General features: G+C 51.1%; 2 protein-coding genes across 3 annotated transcripts; one reads left to right on the top strand and one right to left on the bottom strand.

Annotated features, from left to right (window-relative positions):
• Positions 1-16,072, bottom strand: spns1 (spinster homolog 1 (Drosophila)). 2 transcript variants are annotated; one of them, XM_039764779.1, is made up of 13 exons: positions 15,905-16,072; positions 6,981-7,204; positions 6,833-6,898; positions 6,613-6,749; positions 6,380-6,531; positions 6,229-6,295; positions 6,000-6,142; positions 3,981-4,133; positions 2,811-3,000; positions 2,660-2,725; positions 2,478-2,576; positions 2,215-2,389; positions 1-389 (listed from the first exon to the last, which is right to left on the bottom strand). In XM_039764779.1, exons 2-13 carry the CDS (start codon positions 7,195-7,197, stop codon positions 319-321), a joined length of 1,536 nt encoding a protein of 511 aa, XP_039620713.1. In that variant the 5' UTR covers positions 7,198-7,204; positions 15,905-16,072; the 3' UTR covers positions 1-318. The 2 variants fall into 2 exon arrangements, with proteins under 2 accessions (XP_039620713.1, XP_039620712.1); XM_039764778.1 differs by having other exon boundaries at positions 15,913-16,072.
• A 2,358-nt stretch (positions 16,073-18,430) lies between these two features.
• Positions 18,431-20,841, top strand: LOC120536164 (secretory immunoglobulin A-binding protein EsiB-like). Its single transcript, XM_039764492.1, has 5 exons — positions 18,431-18,590; positions 18,684-18,825; positions 20,316-20,361; positions 20,443-20,529; positions 20,616-20,841. Exons 1-5 carry the CDS (start codon positions 18,480-18,482, stop codon positions 20,710-20,712), a joined length of 483 nt encoding a protein of 160 aa, XP_039620426.1. The 5' UTR covers positions 18,431-18,479; the 3' UTR covers positions 20,713-20,841.

Here is a 20,841-nt window from a genome sequence, read left to right as displayed (position 1 = left end):
TGTGTGACACAATAAATTTATTATCAAACCGAAGAAGAAGAAGAAGAAGAAGACAAAAGTTTGGAGCCCCCAGCAGCACGGCTACCCCAGGAGATGCAGCTGCATGGCTGCCCGGGCCCACTCACCAAACTGTGATTTGTGCTTGTGAACATTCATAATGGCACTCATCAGTGAGGGTCACAGGCCCCCCACGGGGTCCCCTTTCTGTCTCTAAAGTCCTTTTTGTCACGTATCAAAAAAAAGTAAACAATGTGTCCAGCAGCAAGTGTCACTTGGGCCACTCATTCCCTTTCCTTCTGTCCAAAGCAGTCGTGTCCATCATATCAAGACACTGGACACTGGAACCTTCTTCGACCGGCCTCTCTTCGGGACGACAATGGGCTCGTCACCTGAAAAGAACAGCAGGGGTGGTCAGCGGGGCCACACATGTCAAAGTGCGAGTGGGACACTACAATGGCGAGGAGAACTTGAAACTTCACACATGCAACAAAAATGGACCTGGCAAACATCAAGGGACCACCCTACACTGTTTTGGGGGCTTCACGTCTCACAGGACCACCTGCCATGCCACCTCTGTCCTGGGTGCCGATACTGCATGGCACCCACAGCAGGCACTGGACACTCAAGTGAACTCAACACATCTCTAACAGCAGGGCAACCTTTAGATCACTCAAGATGACCTCTAGGGGGCACTACTCTATTATGGGCATCACAGCCTGCTAGAGCATCAGGGGGCAATCCTCTCTCATGGGACTTGGGTGTCCTACAGTTTTGTAGTATGGTTGGCCTTCAGTGGTCCCAACTTTTTGTGTAAATATGTCAGCGTTTGATGGGCACAGGTCTTAACTGAGCGGGCTTGTCCGTGTCCAATGAGCTTGTTGGCACATACGGATGTCAGTCATCACTGTCAGCATGTGACCCCTTGGTGGTGCCCAATCTCGCAAGACCTTACCAGTATGATAGCAGGGTAGATCATAGGGTTCACTGGCTTGTCTGTGTCCAATGAGCTCTTTGGCATGTATGGGAGTCACTCTGTGGTAGGCACTGCACCAACAGCAGCATGGCATCCTATACAGGGTCCAATATCTCAAGATTTTAGGGGTCAGTGACAGCAGAGCAGCCTGAAGGGGCACATTACACTCAGCCAAGCTTCTGTCAGCAGACTTCCCACCTTTAGGGGAGAGCAATCTTTCTAACAGAATGCCAGGCGGAATGGCGTTTGAGCTTTCAGAGGCCAGTGGTGCCGACACGTCAGTCTCTAGGAAGCACTGCACCAGTGTCACCAGTGGGGCGGTTTGATCTCAGAAGATCTTAGTGGTCTACAGTAGCCGAGGGTGGCCTTGCTAGTCTCATATGGGCATGACAACCAGCTGGATCCTAAACGGGGCAAACTTTTCAAAATATATGGGTGTTCAATGGTACCCGCCTTAAATACAAGCACATTAGCCTTTAGAGAGTACGGCTCTTCATATGTCATTAGACCCGTCTGAAGGGTGCACTCCTGTGCCCAATAAGCCATATGGACATCGATACCCTGGAGGCACTGCACCAGTGGACATGCCCAAGGGTCTTAGGGGTGCACTTCAAAGGGGGGGCTGAAGCCTCATCTCAGTGGGACGGTGCGATGCAAACAGCAGTCTGGAGGTACATGTGCCACATCAAAGCTGGCATTTTTTTATTTCTCGAACACAATTTACCTTTTGTTTTTGGTCCCCTTGAAGCCGCACAGTCCTAGTTTGACTGGCAACAAAGGCAGTGGAGGGAAATGCTCTCTGATTGGTTGTTTCCCTAAGCAGCCTGTCACCGATTGGTTGTCAATGCTGCAGGTTTGTCTGCTTTGCTAGTCTGTGGTGTGTTGGGCGGAGTGTCCCACTGGGTGCTCTCTGATTGAACAACTGCTTGTTTCAATCACCGCCCCTTTCCTCTCTGATTGGCTGTCGACCTGCCAATCTCCTCACCAGCACAGGGGGTGCATGTTAGGCTCAGAAGACCTGATGTTAGGAAAGACAAGCGAAGTGCCAGTCTGAGAGACACTTGGTGAATCACTAAAGTGTGACGTCCCTGTCACTGCGAATGGCTGACTAAGCAGCTTTGTGGACTTTGTGCAGAGTCGGCACTCTTGCTTATTCACTGTGGTCACTACGAAACGCTGACAGCTGCCAACTCCACACTACAAGCGATCCCCAACCCACTACTCCCAACTCCACCAGTTACCTATCTGCGTCTGGTTCTGCGCGAGGGTCCGGTCCCTCTCCACGAAGAGCGCGGTGGACAGGAAGAAGCCTCCCCCAATCACAGCCACAAACGAGCACAGCAGCAGGGAGTACTGCAGGGACTTGAACTGCCAGAGGAAGGAATCAGGGGAGCGACTTCGGATGGAGTCGGAGATCTGCAGGGAGAGAAAGCAGACGCCCATGGGCACGAGTCACAGCTCGGCCTCCAAGCAGAAAAGCGCCACGTCGGGCAGTGAGACTTACCGTGCCAATGAGGTAGGGGCTGCCCGCATCGCCCAGCAGGTGGGAGACGATAATCTGTAACGCTTCAGCTGTGGACCGCCGTGTTGGCACTACCACGTACTATTAGGGGAAAAAAAAGAGGCATTATGGTTAGAGGGGGGCACGCAGTCAGGCTGTACAAGGACTTGGGTGGGCATACTCACCAGCAAAATGTCAGCCACGATCGCCCAGTTCAAAGACAGGAAGGTCTCTCCCAGAAAAATGAAGGCCTGAAAAAGGGAGGTCGGGCAGGTTAGTGGAGACGATGGGGCAAGGCTGGCACCAAAGTTTAGAGGCAGCCGATTCAGAACTCACATAAGTGGCGACAGTGCTGGACTCTGCGCAGATGATGGCCAGGAACAAGAAAGGGGCAGACATCAGCATCCCTGTGGCACACACCAGGGGGTCAGCACGAGGGTTTTTAATCCGAAGGCGGCGGCTCACCTCCACACCCAGGCCGACTCCGAGGATCCCGGTAATGCAGGTGATCACCCCGAAAATGAGGCTGCAGTCAGTGAAGAAAAGTGGACACGGCATTAGGATACGTTGAAAGGAACGTGCAAAGGGACAGGGGTGGCGACTAGCAGGATACGGCAGTGTGACAAATGGCACTTTCATTTCAGGCAGCCGATGAAAATGAGAGTGCAAGGTGCACGAGGGTTTGGGGGGCACCTAAAAAAGTGCCTGCATCAGCACGGGAGCCAAGTGTAGTTATGGAAAATGTCACCAGGCGTCAGGAGCCTACAGTTCTGTTATTCAGTCCATCAAGTGGCATTGTGCCCAGCTGAGTGTAATTTCTGCGTGTGGCATCGGTAAGAAGCACAACATCAAAACAACGATAATTGGCGGTTTGTAAATGGATGCATCTCAAGGGGAATTGCTGTAGTTGTATAATAAAGCTGTTAACACTGCCTGGAGGTTTTGGGGGTCCCCCCGCTTCAGTAATTTCTAGAGTTTTCATAATACATCTCAAATGGAGATTAACGCCAGCATCACATTGTTCGCCTTTTCCAGTGACTTTTGGTTCATTGATATAATCTTAGTGAGTTGTGCCATTGCCCGCACCCGTGACAGCCACTTGTGTAGTAAGGGCATCGCCAGCAGCTCAGTCCAGTTATAATCAAGTCATCGAGTGGGCATCTGTGGGTGCAACAGTTAATGACAAAAGAGAGCTCAGCTAGAGGTACACAATGCATACAACGTGGCTACAAGGAAACAAGGAACCTGGGTGTTTAGGACCCTGCCAGCAGAAGAGAGGCCCACCCGTCTGACCTCTCGTGTTGAGCACCACGTCTTGATGGATAAAGGAACATGCGGGGCAGAGGCGGCACCTGGAAGGGCATTCATACAAGCAGTGGAACGCTCACAATGGCTGTCAGAATGAGGTGAGCTCACGAGGCCCCCCGACTCCTCTGCCTCAAAGTCACGTAGCGTGACGCCAACCTCAGACGATCAATGGACACAATGAGAAGGTCACCTACTTACCTGTCATCTGAAATGCAAGGCTCTGTCAAGCATGGCTTCAAATTGCCCAGCACCACTCGCGCCCGCAGAAGGAAGGCCGGGGCCCAGAGTGCCAGAGAGCCGGTGACGAAGGCCACGGAGGTGAAGCCCAGAGACGACAGGATAAAGCTGGTGCTGTGAGAAGAGACCATGAGAGTCCGAGTCAGACACTAAGGGTCACAGGGGGCGGTTTAAGACCCCACCTAAGTCTAGATGAGCACCCACAGATGTCACATCAGGGGTTTCAAATTCAGGTCCTGGAAGGCCACAACTGCAACCAGTTTTACAGTCAGAAGTCATTTCCTGTTGCCAGTGATACACCTGACTTGGCAGAGGGCTCACCCGGACACGTCCGGCATACTGCTAATTCTGGTCACCCGACACAATGGTTGACTTGTGGAAGTCCCCTGCTGTTTACTCCCCACTGCCAGCCGCGGGCACATCGAGAATTTCACGGCCGGACTAGATTACGCCTCCTTAGCTAAGAAGGTACAGCGGTGGCAGCTCCACTTCCTGTGGTGGCTAATAACACAAATACGTGTGTGCGTGTGAACTAATTAGACATTTGTAGGTCGCAAATTCCATCTTACGTATGAAATTGTTATAGCGCGTCTGCAGTTAGTGAAGAACGCGATTCAAAAATAAAACGGAACTGAAGTGAGCCGAGAGTCCATCATCGCCCCTTCCTCATCCTCACCACCCTCTAGCACAGTGTTCATCAGTATTACTTCAGTACTTTGACTTTTCAGAACTTCTAAAGGACCATTCTGAACGTCTTTGGACATAAAAAAACAACCGTCAAGCCAAGGCATGCAGGTATGGAAGACTAAAGAACGTTCACACTTTTCAGTGCAGCGGTACCACCAATTTCAGCCATGTCAGCGTCTAATATGCAGCATACATTAAACTTGTCTGTGTGTACCACGGTGGACCTCGAGGTAGGTGACCTCTGCACATGTGAGTATGAACAGGATGACAAAAGTCCGGCTGTCATCATCATTATCACCAAGATCAAGGCCTTTTGCTGGGTGAGCCCACATTGACCGATCGTCCCTCACTCTCTGTGGTCCTGGACATCCTCTAGGCTGAGACTCACCCTATCTTCTGGTGCCCACCACCCACCACGTATCTTCCTCATCCTCCCTCCTCTTCACCCCATCTCCCTTTGCCATTCGCTCCACATGCCCAAACCCCCTCAGGACTCTCATGCCGTGATAGTCCACACCTCCACCTGATCATTCTCACCTCTGTTCCTTCTAACTCTTCTTCATGTTTTGCCTCCATTGGCAGCATCTCACTTCCCTGTGGCTTTCATAACCTTCACCGTTCAATGCCAGAGAGCCTGCAGTAGTTTACAGATCACAGTGGTGGTCAGCTCCTCCGTGTGCCCCCTCACCTTCAGTATCACCATTGTGCCTCCATCACTCAACACATCACCTCAGTAGCAGACCGTCCCTACTTTGGTCAGCACCATTGCTGGTGTCTCCATTTTCACCGACTACGCCAGCATTCTGCGCTCCCCTCACACACTTCCTACTTACAAAGGCCTGCAGCCCGCCCTTTGGACACTGAATGAAGTTTTTCCCCACACCTTTGCCACGTGTCCTCCACACCTCCAACCATCACCTTGGTGTGGCCTGCAGTGACTTTGAGATCTTAGCTCTCCATTGCTCTGATCTCCTCCTTCAACTCCACTTCACACATTGGAGCACCCAAGGGCTCACATGGAATCCTCCACACACTTCTCAGGTCCCTGCCTCCATTACTAACATGGACGTCTACTAACTGACATCACCGAAACGCTTTTAACCAGGAGGAGCTCATTACTTGTGGCCTGGCAGTGGGTTGTGGAGAAAGAAGCAATGCAGGGTTGGCAGTCGTAACCAGCGAGTCAGTGAAAGGAGCCAAAGTCCCAGTGATTGGTTACTCATCAATACAAAGAGAGGTATGAAAACCCGCAGCCACCCAAATGTAAGACCCCTGTATGACAAGCTCACGTACTTCTTGCTCAGGGCCCGGAGGTCTTCCATCCAGCTGGTGTGCACCACTGAGCGCTCGCTCCGCTCCTCTACTGCTCCTCGCTTTGGCTCCTTCAGGACGAGCAGCAGAAGCACCACTGCCAGCAGGCCAAGGGCTGGGGTGACCTGCGGAGGAGAAGCACACGGGACGAGACGTTCAGTCAGGTGTGTGGCCTGCGAGGAGCTGCCTACATGTGAGCCGATGGACTCACCCGCAGTGCCCAGTGCCAGTCGTTCGTCTGCTTTAGGACGCTGGATCCCACGATGTAGCCCAAGCCGCTGTAAAGGCAGGCAGACGTGTTACTCTACGCGCAGAGGTGACCGAAAGAGTCAGACTGTGGGTAACAAACAGAAAGACATTACCTGCCCACGGGAATGGCGAAATAGAAGATGGACAGCATGCGTGAGCGTTGGTCAGCTACGTAGAGGTCGGCGATGATTGTAGGAGCAATGGTGGAATAGCTGGCCTCGCCGACTCCCACCAGGCCACGGGTCAAGAGCAGAAGCCAGAAGTGCTGAAATCAAACAAGAGGAATAAGCAGGGGGGTCGGCACCCTGCCGAGGGGCACCAGCATGGGACAAACGGTGACACCTGCCTCTTTGGGAATATACGAGCTGCCCAGCGTAACAGCCGACCAGAAGAGTATGCCAACGCACATGATGTACTTCCTGTTGTAGCGGTCACCCAGGTAGCCAAACACCGGCGCAAGCACCATGTAGCTGCAGATAAACACTGTCGAGAAGCACAATGGTAAGCAAGCCTGGCTTGCCAGCCCTGATGTTCGTCCACACCCTGAAGCCCCTCGCCCTGCTCACCTGTCTGCAGAAGACCAGAGTTGCTGTCTCCAATGTTGAAGAAGTTCTCGATGTCAGGAAGCACCCCTAAAATGAACGCGGCAGGTTATTACTTACTGTCAGGACACCTGGGGGCCAAACGTCACAAGGACGGGACGGGCACACTGACCTGCCACTGTGAACCGGTCCATGTAGTTCAGCAGATTGACATAGCAGAGCACCGCCACGCACAGCCAGGCCCTCCGCTTGGACACTCCGCTGGGTGGCATATCGTCCAGGTCCTGCGTCTCGGTGGGCCGCTCCCCGACGACCTCCGTCTCATCTGGCTGGGAGAGGAAAGGGGCCGTGTCAGCCAGGGAGTCGGGCTGAGAGCGGCTGAAGCTCATGACGGACCTGCAGGGTGGAAGACATGTTAGCAACGAGGAGATTTACAAAAAGTCTGGCCTTCATATGGGCGGCACGCTGGCTGACACTGGCAGCTTTGTTCTCCATAGATTCACCTGTTCTTCATGGCAGAGTTCCATACGCCCTACCTCAGCACTGTGTCAACTCTGCTATGCCCTGTGGCGCCACCTGGGCTCAAAGTGGATGACTAAAGATGCACATCTGTGCTTATAGGCGGGGGTTCACCCATCAACTCTTCATCCGGGGAATTCTGATTTGTTTACCAATTAAATTCTGAGAATTTCTGTCCTTCACTACGAGGAATTACAAACCCCACCACTGAGGCAGCCACACAGGCCACTTCCAGAATGTGCTCCTCCAGGATGAGCCACTGCATGCCCACCATACGGGTGATTAAAGTACAAGACAGGGGGCTTTGGAATCGGTTTGAACACCAAAACCGATGGATGGGAGTCTGCAAGGAGTGCAAAGCAAGCGGTGAGGACTTGTAGGTTTATATCAGTCAGTGATGACCGTTTAAAACGCTACGGACCACCAAGAGCACCAATATAAGCCTAACCATGCATGTCATGGTTGGTGGTCACTATAAGAAGTGACTGACGTGGACCTGCAAGTTACAGCTTACAAGTTGAAGTGGACCTGAACACCAAGGTGGGCTTCATAAAAAAGATCACTAGAGAGGGTGCAATTGTATAGACATGTCACGTTGACATGAAGACCCTATGTATGGTGCCAAATGGTGACCAACCATCTTGAGGCAGATTGAAGCAGACCGCCGAGTGGACCACCCCCTAAAGTAAAGCTCTTTGGTAGGATGACCCCTGTGTAAGGTGCTACATAATGACCGAAAGATGTCAGGAGGGTGCGAACAGTAAGAGCTGCTCTACGGAGATGGGCTAATGTAGGTTGTGGACCACCAGGGGGCGACATAGACAGGCGTGGGTCACAAGTTCAAGGCACACACTTTCTTTTACTCTCCTTTTCTCACAAGCACAACCCAAACTCCTTCTTCTTCTTCTCCTCTTCCTCTCTCTTTTCTCCTCCACTCCTCCTGGCAGGCTCTTCATTGTGGGTTACTCCCATGACCACCTGCTGTGTAGTCTGCCACAGCCAGTGACCCCGTCAAACTAACCCGCGACTCTCCCCTCAAACAGGTTTGATCACTATGTGGGGGCTCTCTGTCCAACTACAATGCATATAAGGCAGCGATGAGGAACACGAGTGCTTTGGACCTCACACACACAAGAGGAGCTCATCTGTCTGATGTCTCACGTTTTACATACCAGAACAGAAAAGGGCCGAGAATGTGGCTGAAGTTGACATACCTGGTAACCCTCCATCAGGCAGCACGCTATGGGCGGTCAAGACTGTGCTGGTGGTCATCACGCACTCGCATGCCCAGTGAGTTTCAGTTGTTTAAAACGACGTGGCAACAAGATCAGCAACTGCAGTTGGCAAGTCTGCCACATCCCGTGACTGGAAATTGTGTAACGCGGCGCCATTTACGTCAGCTGTGGTCTTCACAGAGCGCTATGGGGCCAAAGTGAAATTGAGTCTGTGAAGCCAAAAAAAAGTGAAAAGAAAACTGTGGTCGCCTGTGCAGGAGTTCTGGTGGGCCGGTAACTAAGGATGTCCGCACCTCCGTCTCGCTGGACGTGTTCGCTTATTACGACTCGCCCACATCGCCTCAGTCTGCACATTCAAGCACAGCAGACTCTGGACAAGGTGAAGAAATTCAACTGGGCGGCTCACAGCACAACAACAACTTCTGGTAAGACCCCCCAGTATGTCAGGTCCATGTCCCCCAGTATGTCGGGTGTAATTCACGACTCGAATATCAGCCCACTTTAAAGATACCTTATACTGACATGGCGATCCAACATGAGGTGTGATAAAGCGCGGGTCAGCCAGCTGTGTGGAGCGCGCGTGCCACATAAGCACGTTGGGAACTCTGTAGGGGTCCCGACAACCAAAGGCACGGTATAAACATGGCAGATTCACGTCTACCAGTTAAACTGGACGGGTGCTCTCTGTGTAAGGCGCTACACGATGGCGGGCAGACGACACCAGCCTTCAAGTCGTGCCACACACATCAGGATGTTACGAACTACAAGAGGGTCTGTGCACAGACAGGCCGACGTGCATCTGCGGGTAGCGCGTGAGGCACTTTGGAAAAGTTAGGGTTAGAGGAGGGCCAGTTCAACACACACACATAAAATGAAGACCAAAAACAAAAGAGAACCGTCTGAAGCCCCCCACCTCAGCGGCTGACAGTTCATCAGGTGTGTGTGCCTGAAGTGAAGTCAATGGGGGGCCGCGGAGGAGCTCAGTGTGTGTGCAGCCTGCAGCCAGCTAAGAGGTGACATTAAACTGTGCAGGGCGAAGTGTGAAACGACTCGATGGTGATGCTTATCTTCTTGGGGTTTTCTTGTAAGCCATGTGACCAGTGCAGCGGCACAGTGGGCTTGAAGACCTCCTTGAAAGTGGCGGTTCTGACGCCCTCCCTGACTCAACATGTAGGCTTCATTAGCAGAACATTTGAACAAATAAAAAGGTTTCTTTCTTTTTTTTCCTTTGGACGGGCTCTTCTCCAGTTCATGTCTTAACTGCTGCTGCTCTTCTGGAAGGTTCAAGGATTATAAATCCAAAGGAAGCTGACAAGACTCTTAATCACAGGTGCCACAGCTCAGCCTTCGGTGACACGTTGGCTAGACACAAATGTATTAAAGTCCCCGTCCTCCATGACAACATTAATAGAAATTCTGCTACCGCTTCCTTCTCGGCTCTCCGCCATTCACATGCACTCTTCTGCTTTTGTCCCCATCATCGTCATCCTCTCCCCTTTCCTGCTAGCTGACCTGAAGAAAGCCCAATGTTTCATTTCTAACTTATTTTAGATGTCCTACTGAAATTCTTTTGGATGATTTTGTGACACTGAGGTGACCCTTTCATAGGGTCAATAGTGTCCCATGTAGAGAATTCGGTGACGTGCTAATCGACTGGTGACAAGTCGCCCCACTCCAGCATAGCAATCCCTACCTTAGATGGCGTCACATCTGAGAAGTCCAAGCTACAGTGCGTCCATTAGTCACATGACCGTATGGTGCACAAGAGGACAGACTGAGGTCAGGTCAGACGTGGTACTCCTGTGACATTCAGTGCAATCAGTCACTCCAGGAGCCCCCCCATTTTATTTTTGGGGTCTTATTATGTGTTGCAGGGAGAGCAGATTCATTTGGGGGGCTGTGACCTGGAAACAGAGCAGCCCCTCGCCTGGAACTGTTTAAGAGGGGGCCACTAGGTCACTAGGACCTGAAGCTTAAAGGGGGCTTTGGGACACGAGGCAGGAGGACCTGGGAGTTGAGAGGAAGGAAGGAAGGAAGGAAGAGAGCAAACGTTAAGTAAGTGGAGCAGCCGCCGGAGGAGCAGGGGGTCTAATTTGTGGGTCCAGAGGGGCAGCAGGGATGTTGTAACGCTCCGTCTGCCACTGCCAACCCCTAAAGCCCTCCGTTACGATTCATTAACATGATTTGTGATCACATCTGGGCTTCCGTCAAGTGACGCTGCTTAGGCCACATACAAGGCACAGATACTGGAAGCTGTGGACATCAGAGGGGGCCAACATAACGGGGGCACAGATAGGAGGAGAATGGGCACAGCAGTGGGGACCCACAGGGCTCTGCTACCCTTTTTGATTCTGGTGCACTTGGTGACCTTGTGAAATTCTGACATGACACTAAAGTGGACGAACGGCAGACACTGAGGGGCAGCGCGTGGAGAGCACTTTGTGTAAAGAATGATTATTATTTATTTATTAGTAACAATCCATGAAGATCACGAGGGACTCCGGCATCAGGGCACACACTCTTTAACGTTAATTAGTGAGCAAAGTGCCAAGTTCTACATGCGGGCAACAGCAGCGTCAATTACAAACACAAGATGGGTGACACTGAGCTACAGGAAGTGACCTTTAAGGCTTTACGGTGACACCACACTCTCATCAGCGGTGTCAACACTCGTGGTGTCACAAGCCGCGTTTTCATAAGAGTTTCATTAAGAGTCTGAATGGCACAGTTAACCTTGAGGTGGTTCAAGTGTGGTCCTTCGAGCGGGTGATGAATCAAGCGCCAATCTCGGAGCAGGCGACCCAACGAGACCCACTAACCTTATCAACAACAGCAAATGGCGGCCCACCGGCGGCAGCCCACTGGCGACACCGCGCCCCACCTTTGGTTGAGGAACACCGATGAGCAGAAGCTCTAAAAAGGGCAAACGAAATGTTTTGTTATGTCGTAAAAATAGCGGAATATAAATCAAGGGACACCACGGGTGGGACCACCTCTGGAGCCCCGTGTGCAGTTCTGGTCACCGCACTGTAAGACCTGAGCAGAGGACAGCACAGCAGCCAGGAGCCTGCCAGGGCCTGAGGACGTGACCCGCTGTGCCAGGCTCAGACGATTAAACCTGTTTAGGGGACTCGGTGAGGGGCTACCCCAGGTCTTCTTCGTTCAGCTTAGTGGTCAATCAGACACTCGAGGACACAGAAGGACTTCAGACTGAAGCCAGGAAGGACTTCTTTACTCACAGAGTTCTGGGAAACTGAAATAAACTACCGGGACACAACGAGACGTTGGGGGGCTCAGCTAATCGCAGTCCTTTAATGAAGCTCAAATCTTAACGTCTCGTATCGATTACTGTGACTCCCTCTTCAAAATCGACACGGAGAACTCGGCGGCCACACAAAGCCTTCTGCTCACGTGTCCCCTCGTCTCTCCGCTCGTCTCCACTGGTGCCATCAAGGATTAAACTCAGGATTCTGCTTCTCCCCTTCACAGCCCAACGTAACCTCACCCTCCTCTTCCTCACTCAGCTCCTTACACTCCTCGTCGCTCTCTCAGGTCCTCACACAGTCCTCTCCTTACTGTACACACACCAGACTCTCCGCTCCTTCAGTGCGATGGCCCCTCTTCCTCAGTCTCTCCTAGTTTGCTCCTCTTCCTCCACCTTTAAATATCAAAACTTTCACCTTTGATGGACTTTTGATTTTTATTTCTCCTCCCCATCTGCATGTAAAGTGACTGTGGGTTAGTGAAAGGCGCTCTATAAATACACCTTATTATTATTATCAGATGGTCTCCTCTGGTTTGTCACATTTCTGAAGTTCTTAGTAGGCCCAAAATGTCATTTGCTCCTTGTCCTTGTCCTTTTAGGGTGCAAACGTATTGCAGGTGGTGCGCTCAGATGTCTCGTCAATGCCGTGCGTCTTCCTTCTCTCGTGCTGATGAAGCCCTTTTTGCGTTAAAGGCAGCGACTTCTCGTTTCACATGGAGGCTCGGCCTTTCATTCTGGTCGCTCCACTTCTCCTCTGCGTCTCCGAGTTTCCTCTCCATCAGCTAAGTGCGCTTCCTGATGGCTTTGACCGACCTCACCACCGCACGTGATCAGCCAAGACGCTGACTGCCGTTTTATGGAGTGCCGGTCAGCGTGACATTCCAGCAATGAGTGACAAGAAAAGAAAGAAAGAAAGAAAGAAAGATTGGATAAATGGGCCCACGTGCACTCACTGCCTCCACGAGAGGAGCACAAAGACGCCGACTGACAGACCCCAACTCTATCCACAGGTCGTGGGGCTGCGGACGCTCCATTTCTTTGTCGTGTCTCTGATCAAATGAGACCCCAAAGAGGTAAAGTAACAAACACGGCTGACAAATCGAACCGTCAGGCTACAGACAATCGCTGAAGCAGCCACACTGACCGCCCCTGCTCTCATTGTCTGACGTTTCCTCTGATGAACGTCCACCTCCCCGGTCAGTCGTCTTTGACCCCGGCCCTCAGTGTAGAGGAGGTGGTCCGGGTGGGCTTGGCAGTGGGCAGTAACTCTTATCAAGTCTCCCTGCGCCACCAGGGCCTGGTCCAACTCTGTACCCTCGGTGGGCTGCTTTTCAATGTCCTCTTCTGACAAAGTGGCTTTCACAGACCAGTGAAGCATTTCATGTGCTGGTGCCCACCTGGGATTACGGAGACCAAGAACGGACAAACTGTGTGCGGTCTGCGAAGTCAGAGTGTGACAAACGCTTACTGCGAGTGACCTTCATGTGTGGAAGTGACATTAGCGTGGGTGTAAACGTCAGGGCACTCAACACGCAGAAAGTAAAGAGGAGTCAAAGTTCACAGACTTGACAACATTAAAATACGACTCAACGACAGCATTCACCTTCATAAAAAGGACAGGCGTCCGTGTGCGGGTGTGTCTGTGTGTCCGTACAGCTGCCCAGTCCCTGCCATACGCCTTTTAAATGCACGATTTGTAAAAGCAGAGGTAATGTTTGGGAGGCGCCACCTGTTGGAATGAAAAAAGCAGTGCATTTTATTAGCACATGCTTTACAAAATGCGTTATAAGAGATGGTGCACTTTGAACGAGAACACTGAATACGCCAGGGTCTGCGATGGTTACTTAGACTTCAATACATCTTAACATGGGTCACGCACATTTTGTGGACAACCAGGATGGACGGGCATTTCAGCAGGTATGGAGCCTGTTCCCGTGCCTGGCCAGGATGCTAGTGTATTGGATAGTAGAACAGAACTGAATGCCTTTTATTGTCACTATACACATGTACAATGAGTCAGGGGCAGGACGTGGCCCGTCTCACCCAAAAGCTGCACAAGCCATGCCAACATGGACTGGCATCCTGGGAGGATTCGGCAGACAACCCTTTCCCCAGTGGGAGGCCAAAGTAGTGAATGGACATGAGTTAGTAGCCTTCCAGGACTGGATGTGCCTCTGATGCGCTGAATGGCAGCATTCCTGGGCAGGTGTACTCAGATCAATACCCACAGGGCATACTGGGAGTTGCAGTCCCTTGGGTTTACTCGGGGTGCGGTCAGGGGGTGCTGTAAGGAATGGCTGTCCTTACTTTGTAAGACTTCCTCCTGCCTGATCCGTGTCTGCCTCACCCAGGCGATCTGGAGTCATAAGATGGAGGACAAGGCTTGCCAGGAGGAGCGTGAAGGAGACTCGCTACCAGGTTGTGACTCCTCGTGGGCAGGCAGAAGGAACCTGTGAAAGTACTTTTCTGTAATACACTTTCACTTTATTTGAACCCTTGGCTGTGTATGTGCACTTGTGTCTGCAGTCGGGGGCGCCCCCTTTTGGTCACTATGTATATGGCATAATTAGGGACCTGAAAGATGGCTGACATGGCTATGTTTAATTCTTACCAACTCTCAAATAGAAAGCCCAAGCCCAGACTTAAAAGCCCACAGAACATGCGTGGAGAGCCGCGCTGCCCTGGGCAAATGTGAAAATGGCTTGGGGGCACTAGTCCCCTTTGGGGTTGCTTGTGAGTCACACAGGTGGCCCCCTTTAAATTTCACCCAAGTTATACTTGTATGGATGTAAGTTTGCACAGTGAAGGGGGGAGTATTTTGGGAGGAGGTCATGCCAAAGTTCACCCAAAGCCCCCCAAAACACTAATGGCTGCATCTCTTATAGTTGACAGAATGCCACCAGAGGTGACCATCTTGTTCACCAGGAATGGTGCAGAGGCCTGAAGATGGCAGACAGAATACCTGTAGGGATGAAAGCTTTCCAATTTTTGATTTTTTTCCCCCCCATAATCTTGTTTTCGCGTTAACATTCTGGGGTACGGAGTGATGTTTGATGAAGAAAAAAATTAAACTAAATGATTTTAAGACAAGGCTGCAACATAACAAGATGAGGAAAAAGTGAGGGGGTCTGCGTACTTGAAGAAGTGACTATCAAGTAGAAGGAGAAATTAATAAATACATTCAGAAAAGAGCTGCGCCACAACATAAAAATGGGATCAAATTAAAGCCTGGCTGTTTTTCTGCCTAAATCCGTCATTCTGTGGCTGTATATTTTAATTATACCTGATTGCAAACGTTCTTTAGTAAAGTCGTAAATAAAATGAACTCATTGCGCTTGGGTGAAAGTTTATTTTGTTCGGTTGGGAATTAAAAACGCACGACAACGGCATCAAATCTCCATGTTTACGAGTCAAAGCTGACATTTACCGAAATCAAAACTGTGACACGCGGAATGTCCGCCGTTTCCGAGAACGCCCGCGTAACGGACAGCCCGAGCTGCCTGTGATTTTCACGCCGCGACCACAAGACCGCGCACGAGGTGGAAAGAAGGCGGGCCTGGAACGAGGTGGAAAGGGGCGGAGCCGCGACCTTTGCGACCAATCAAGTGGCGCACAAAGCTTGGGCTCCATTGCAAAATCGATTAACTCTTGAGCTGCCGTCTCTGCAGCTTCGGGCAGTTCAAACAGTCATGATGATAAGACAATTAAAAGAGAAGTGTCACAAAGGCCAAAGTGACAAGCGACACAACAAAGCAGAATGGCACAATTGTAAGGAAAATAATCTAAACTAAACAGAGTGGCACGGCTAATAGACAGCTGTTACAGGACTAAACCAATGTCAAAAAAAGAAACTGATCACCCGAACACGTCCGAGATTTGCAAATGGGAATCGCCCGCCAGCAGACGTCTCCCCGCACGGGCTCGTCAAGACTCAAATACAGCGTGACTAGCACGCAGTCACCTTCCTATCAAACGACGTCACAAGTCACCTATCGAACATCAACAGCGAGCCTTAAAGGTAAAGGGCTGCTCTGTGGACACAACACGGCGCGTATCAGCGTCCCCGGACCCCAGTACCTCCGCACCTCGGCGGCTCTCTTTCCGCGTGCAGGAATCTTAGCTTCTCTTCTCAGTCAGAGTGTCTCCTTTATTTTGGATCTCGCCCACTTCGCTTTGTACTCTTCGCCGGTTTCTGTTTACTTCCCTGTATGCGTCGCCATAACTGAGGGTCACGACTTCCGCCTCACGTGACCAGCTCTCGCGAGAGACTTCTGTCGCCATTTTGAAGTTGGGCGCCGTGAAGCCTCCAGTTGCCCTCAGCTCCGCTTTATCGGGCGATGCCAGCTGTCAGCTTACACCCCCGGCGCACGGAACGACTTTCAATTTCCGAATTCAAACATTACGATGACGAGCTCAAATTATAAACACCGTCCTCCCCGCATTCTTACTCTGAGCATGGGAACGGCAATATACAAATAAAAACTGTAGTATTATTATTAGAACGAAATGCCAGGGGACCCGCGAAGGTTCAAATGGGAAGCCAATGGTGAGGTGAAATCTTGTGAGGCGCCGTTTAGCATATAAATCGTTTTTAACAGAACATACAGTCCACAGTGATCGGGATACACTCTGCACATTGAGCTAAGTAGATAGAACGAACTTTATTTATCTTCATGGTTAAATTTAGCAATCAATCAATAAACACACACGCCAGAATGACTTAAAAGGACAAAGGCATAAGAGGAAGAAAACGTCTGCCTCGGCAGTCGCAGTCCCCGTCCCCGTGAGGCGCTATACAGCCATATTGCCATTGATATAAATTAGGCCCCCGTCACGTTTCTTGGCACACGTCTGCTGAATGATCAACTGGGCCATTGGGTCACAGAGAGGATGTGTAGCGTTGTTCATAATGGCTCTCAGTTTCAGTCTCATTCTCTCCTCCTCTTCTTCCTCCTTTCGGGGGTGTCCAGAGTTTGTCCTGTAACTGAGCCTGCACTTTAATGCGCTTGTGATTCAGTGGTCCTCTCTTGAAGTGACGTCAGCAGCCCAGACCAACACAAAGTTATAGAAGATGTGAAAGCCGTCACCTCCCCATTTAAAGGGTCCAAGACTAAAGAGTCTGCTCTGCTCTTTCTTCTCCAGTTTCTCTGTTATGAGAGCAGATGTGGACCCCCACATAGGAGTGGACCACCCCCTGACTAGTGACCACTGGCCACAGAGGCCCTCTCTGTGTGTTGAGCACATCCCAGTTTGTGTTCTCCAGTTGTTGTAATGCAGTTGCGCTGGTCGCCATGCTTTTGATAATCTGACTTTCTGTGCATTCTGGGGCAGCTTATCCAACATGGCTGGCATGAAGTGAGCTCTGTGACTGGGCATGGCAACATCATGGGCATAGCCAAGGTGATAAAGCCTTGCTGTGTCCCATTTCATTTTGTATTCTGGTTATTTATTCCATTGTCTTCTTCATAATGAAATCAAATGACAGACGGGAACAGGAAAGGCAGCACAAGCGGAGGTCCTCGACCTGATTGGTGTGGTGACCCGCTATTGTACCTGTCTGAGACCCACTCTGTGACCCACCAACATCACATAAAATAGCAAGTCACAAGCCACCCAGCGGTTGAGAAACACTGGCATACTGTGAATGCACTTCAACGTGTGGTGCATCCTCTTCACTAGAGTACTGGCGCGTCAGTGTAGCTTAATAAGCTGTTAATGTTTTATGTCCACGGTTGGCACCACCTAAAGTCCAAGCCGCGCTGTTTACACATTTAGAGGGGTTGTTAAAAATGAACTTGTATGATTGGAGCCCCAGCTCACAAAGCGACTTGCTCAGGGTCATCTGTCACTTAATCATCTACATGGATGTGGGCTCCAGATTGACAGTGACCTGGCACAGGCAGTGGCATTCTTAAGATGGCACCCTGGCTTTGCCCTTTGGAGTTGCTGGAATTAGTTAATTATCTCATTAGGTGGATACACATCTTTTTTTTTTATGGGGGGCACTGTCCACCCTTGCCTTCCATGACCCACACGAGAGAACAGCGAGTGCCACCGTGATGTGTCATTATTTATACAACATGGCCAATGGCAGGTGACGTGGCAGAGGTCAGACAGTGTTTTATAAAGTGCCTTCACCTACGTAGTGAACACAATAAACGCCGTGTTTAAACATTTAAGGTGAGCACCGACTTGTAGTTGGACAGGTTCAGAGTCCCACTTGGAATCGCTGGAGGATGAGCCTGATGGTTGTATATAGCGCCTTTCACCCCTTCTGCAATGCTAGAGAGGAGACGCGTGAGAATAAAAAGGAGACAAGCAGCAAGGCCAGTGGCTGGGAAGTCAGCTGCAGTCAGAGAGCTGGTCTTCAGGAATCAGGGGACGAGCAGGTGACCTGGCCAAGCCGATCTCTGAATGTGTGTGTGTTTTGCTGCCATTTTCTCCTTTTGTCTGCCCACCTTGTGCCCTCCTTTGTTCAGGCCTGCTGATTTACAGCTCTCTCCCCTCATCTGTACACACGGCAGACAAAGGCAGCAGTTTATCAGCAGCAGGCAGCTGGATGGGATGGTGGTGGGGGGGGGTCTCTGGGAGGAGTCTGCCATGGCTGCATCTCCTGTGCCCCCTCAGTCCAGACAGAGAAAAGCCAGAGGAGATGAGGAGGAGCAGCAGGAGCGCCAGCTTCCAGGACAAGACGTCCACGGACCGCCGTCCCCATGCGAGATCCAGAAGTGGGCCGTCGGAGCTGAGCTGGAGTGCCTGTGAGGTGAGGCTCTCCAGTCATCCTGACCTGTTGAAGGTGAGTCACGCAGTGCGGAGTTCCCATCGGTGGTCACCTAGTGCTGGTCTCTCCCCACAGCTGCTGGTCGTCACCCTCGCTCTGCTGGCCTTGTTCTACGTGGGCGTCCACCACCACAACTTCCACCTGCACGTCACCCGCCTCTACGCTGCACTGGGACATCCACAGGCCCAGCATCTCCTGGGCCAGCGCTACCTCACGGGTGAGTACTTGAACAGCCTGGAGTTTGAATATAGCGCCTTTAAACTTAAGTTAGGCGAAGCACAGCAGTGAGTGGCATTCACATCATCTCTTCACACAATGAACAGAAACCTCAGACCCACCGCACACAATGAGCCCCCTAGTGCTGGGATCAAAGGACGAAGCTGTTAAGACACAAAGAGAGGGGCAACTGAGGGTCCAGTACAAAGCACTGGGCATGGAAGCAAAACCAAAGCCAACCAGTGGCAGGACTGTCCTCGACGAGAGGGCTGTGACAGTCAGCAGGTGACCTCAGAGACATGCGCCTCACGTTAGGCAGGTGGAGTTAAAGCCTCGCCTGGCCCTTTCATACTCGGTGCCATGTTCTACCCATCAATCCATCGCTCAAGGCTCGAGAGCCAGGGTGGGCAATGTCGGTCCTGGAGGGCCGCAGGGTTTTGTTCCACTCAATTACTTAATAAGGGCTTATTGTTCCACTGACACTTCTTCATTTGAGTGGTCTCACCCGTTAAGATTTTGAACCCTTACTGCTTCCTTCAGCTGTACTCTCCGTTTTAAATTGCTCCTCATTAGCAATAACTTGCAATGTGCTTGGTGTGTGTGTGTGCCCGGCCGTGGGCGGGCACCCTGCCCGGGGTTTGTTTCCTGCCTTGCGCCTTGTGTTGGCTGGGATTGGCTCCAGCAGACCCCCGTGACCCTGTAGTTAGGATATAGTGGGTTGGATGATGGATGGACAAAAGAAACCAGCAGTCCCCCATTTAAAACTGTGTGTATTTATTGTGCACTAATTGCTTTAAATACTTGGAAGGAAAGTGAAGAGAAAGTGACTGAGGACCGAGAAGGACTCGTCCATTTCAGGCCACAAATCGTTTAGCTGAAATCCTTAGAAAGGGGAAAAAAAAAAATCTAAGATATGAGAACGACGGACATGGCAGAGTGAAAGCACCAAGGAAGCAATTCAATTAAATTATTGGCGAGGATTATTTTCTAGTTAACCAAAACAAAAACCTGCAGCCACAGCGGCCCACCAGGACTGACTTTGCCCACCCGGCTCTAGAGTGGCACCACGTTACATGCAGACAGCTTCACTGTACTACATGGGACGATCCTAGGACTGCTGTTACTGTATATAGCACCTTTAATTTTCATCTCGGAGATCAGGTTAGCATTTTGGGAGGGAGGATGAACGTCACTCCGCTTTGCACACATGACAACACCATGACAGTTAAATGGGGCCTTTCATGGAGTGCCCGTTGTTTCCACTTACCCGTTTTAAATCGGTCACTCCGTGACACCGACACACAGTTCCATTGGATGTGCACTTATATCACACTGTGTATCTGCCACTCACCTCATTTCTAGTGCCCGTCTTCCTTTATGTCTTTATTGGCGTCGCTATACTTACAGTGAACAGGCCCAGCATGGCACAGACCTTTCACAGACGCAGGCTCCACAAGCGCCATCACTGACTATTACTTGTGTCCCCCACAGGGGTTGGAGTAGAGAAGGACAGTCAGAGAGCCATGGAATGGTTCAGGTAAGGCCCATTGCATTGTCTTTTGTGGGTCAGAGCGGACCCCCACGTTTCCCACATCCATTTGTCTCAATCTCCCTGCAGGCGGGCAGCTGAACAAGGGCACCCCCATTCGGCGTACAACCTGGCACTCGGCGTCCTCAGGAATCTGACAGCCACTCAACAGTCAAGGTGAGCTGTGAGCCCCCTTCTTGTCGTCCTCACTGCACTGTGGTCTGCTTCTCCCTGACCTCGTGTCTCTTTGTCTACCCGCACAGCGAAGCTCAGCGTTTCCTGCTGCATGCGGCCGCCAATGGAATTTCCGAAGCGTATTCTGTTCTAGAACAGCTCGCCTCAGATCCAGAGTATTCCTGAAGCCACCAAAACCTTCCAGGGGTCTGACTTGCCTCAAAAGCTGGCATATTGTCATCTTTTCAGTTACCCAATTAAAGGGGTCATTTTGCTTGACTTTGCCCTACTAGGTGTCCATGAATAAAGCTTTAA

The sequence above is a fragment of the Polypterus senegalus genome, chromosome 10 (genome assembly GCF_016835505.1).
Source record: "Polypterus senegalus isolate Bchr_013 chromosome 10, ASM1683550v1, whole genome shotgun sequence".
NCBI classification, from domain to species: domain Eukaryota; kingdom Metazoa; phylum Chordata; class Cladistia; order Polypteriformes; family Polypteridae; genus Polypterus; species Polypterus senegalus.
This window is presented reverse-complemented; position numbering and strand designations above follow the sequence as displayed.

Excerpts from the sequence above, each read along its gene's own strand:
- spns1 (XM_039764779.1), bottom strand. The coding sequence starts at position 7,197 with ATGAGCTTCAGCCGCTCTCAGCCCGACTCCCTGGCTGACACGGCCCCT. Across the intron at positions 6,899-6,980 it reads GGACCGGTTCACAGTGGCAG|GGGTGCTTCCTGACATCGAG; the intron begins GTCAGTGTGCCC and ends CGTTCATTTTAG. Across the intron at positions 2,390-2,477 it reads GCCCCTACCTCATTGGCACG|ATCTCCGACTCCATCCGAAG; the intron begins GTAAGTCTCACT and ends CTCTCCCTGCAG.
- LOC120536164 (XM_039764492.1), top strand. The coding sequence starts at position 18,480 with ATGAGGAGGAGCAGCAGGAGCGCCAGCTTCCAGGACAAGACGTCCACG. Across the intron at positions 20,362-20,442 it reads AGAGCCATGGAATGGTTCAG|GCGGGCAGCTGAACAAGGGC; the intron begins GTAAGGCCCATT and ends ATCTCCCTGCAG. Across the intron at positions 20,530-20,615 it reads ACAGCCACTCAACAGTCAAG|CGAAGCTCAGCGTTTCCTGC; the intron begins GTGAGCTGTGAG and ends CTACCCGCACAG.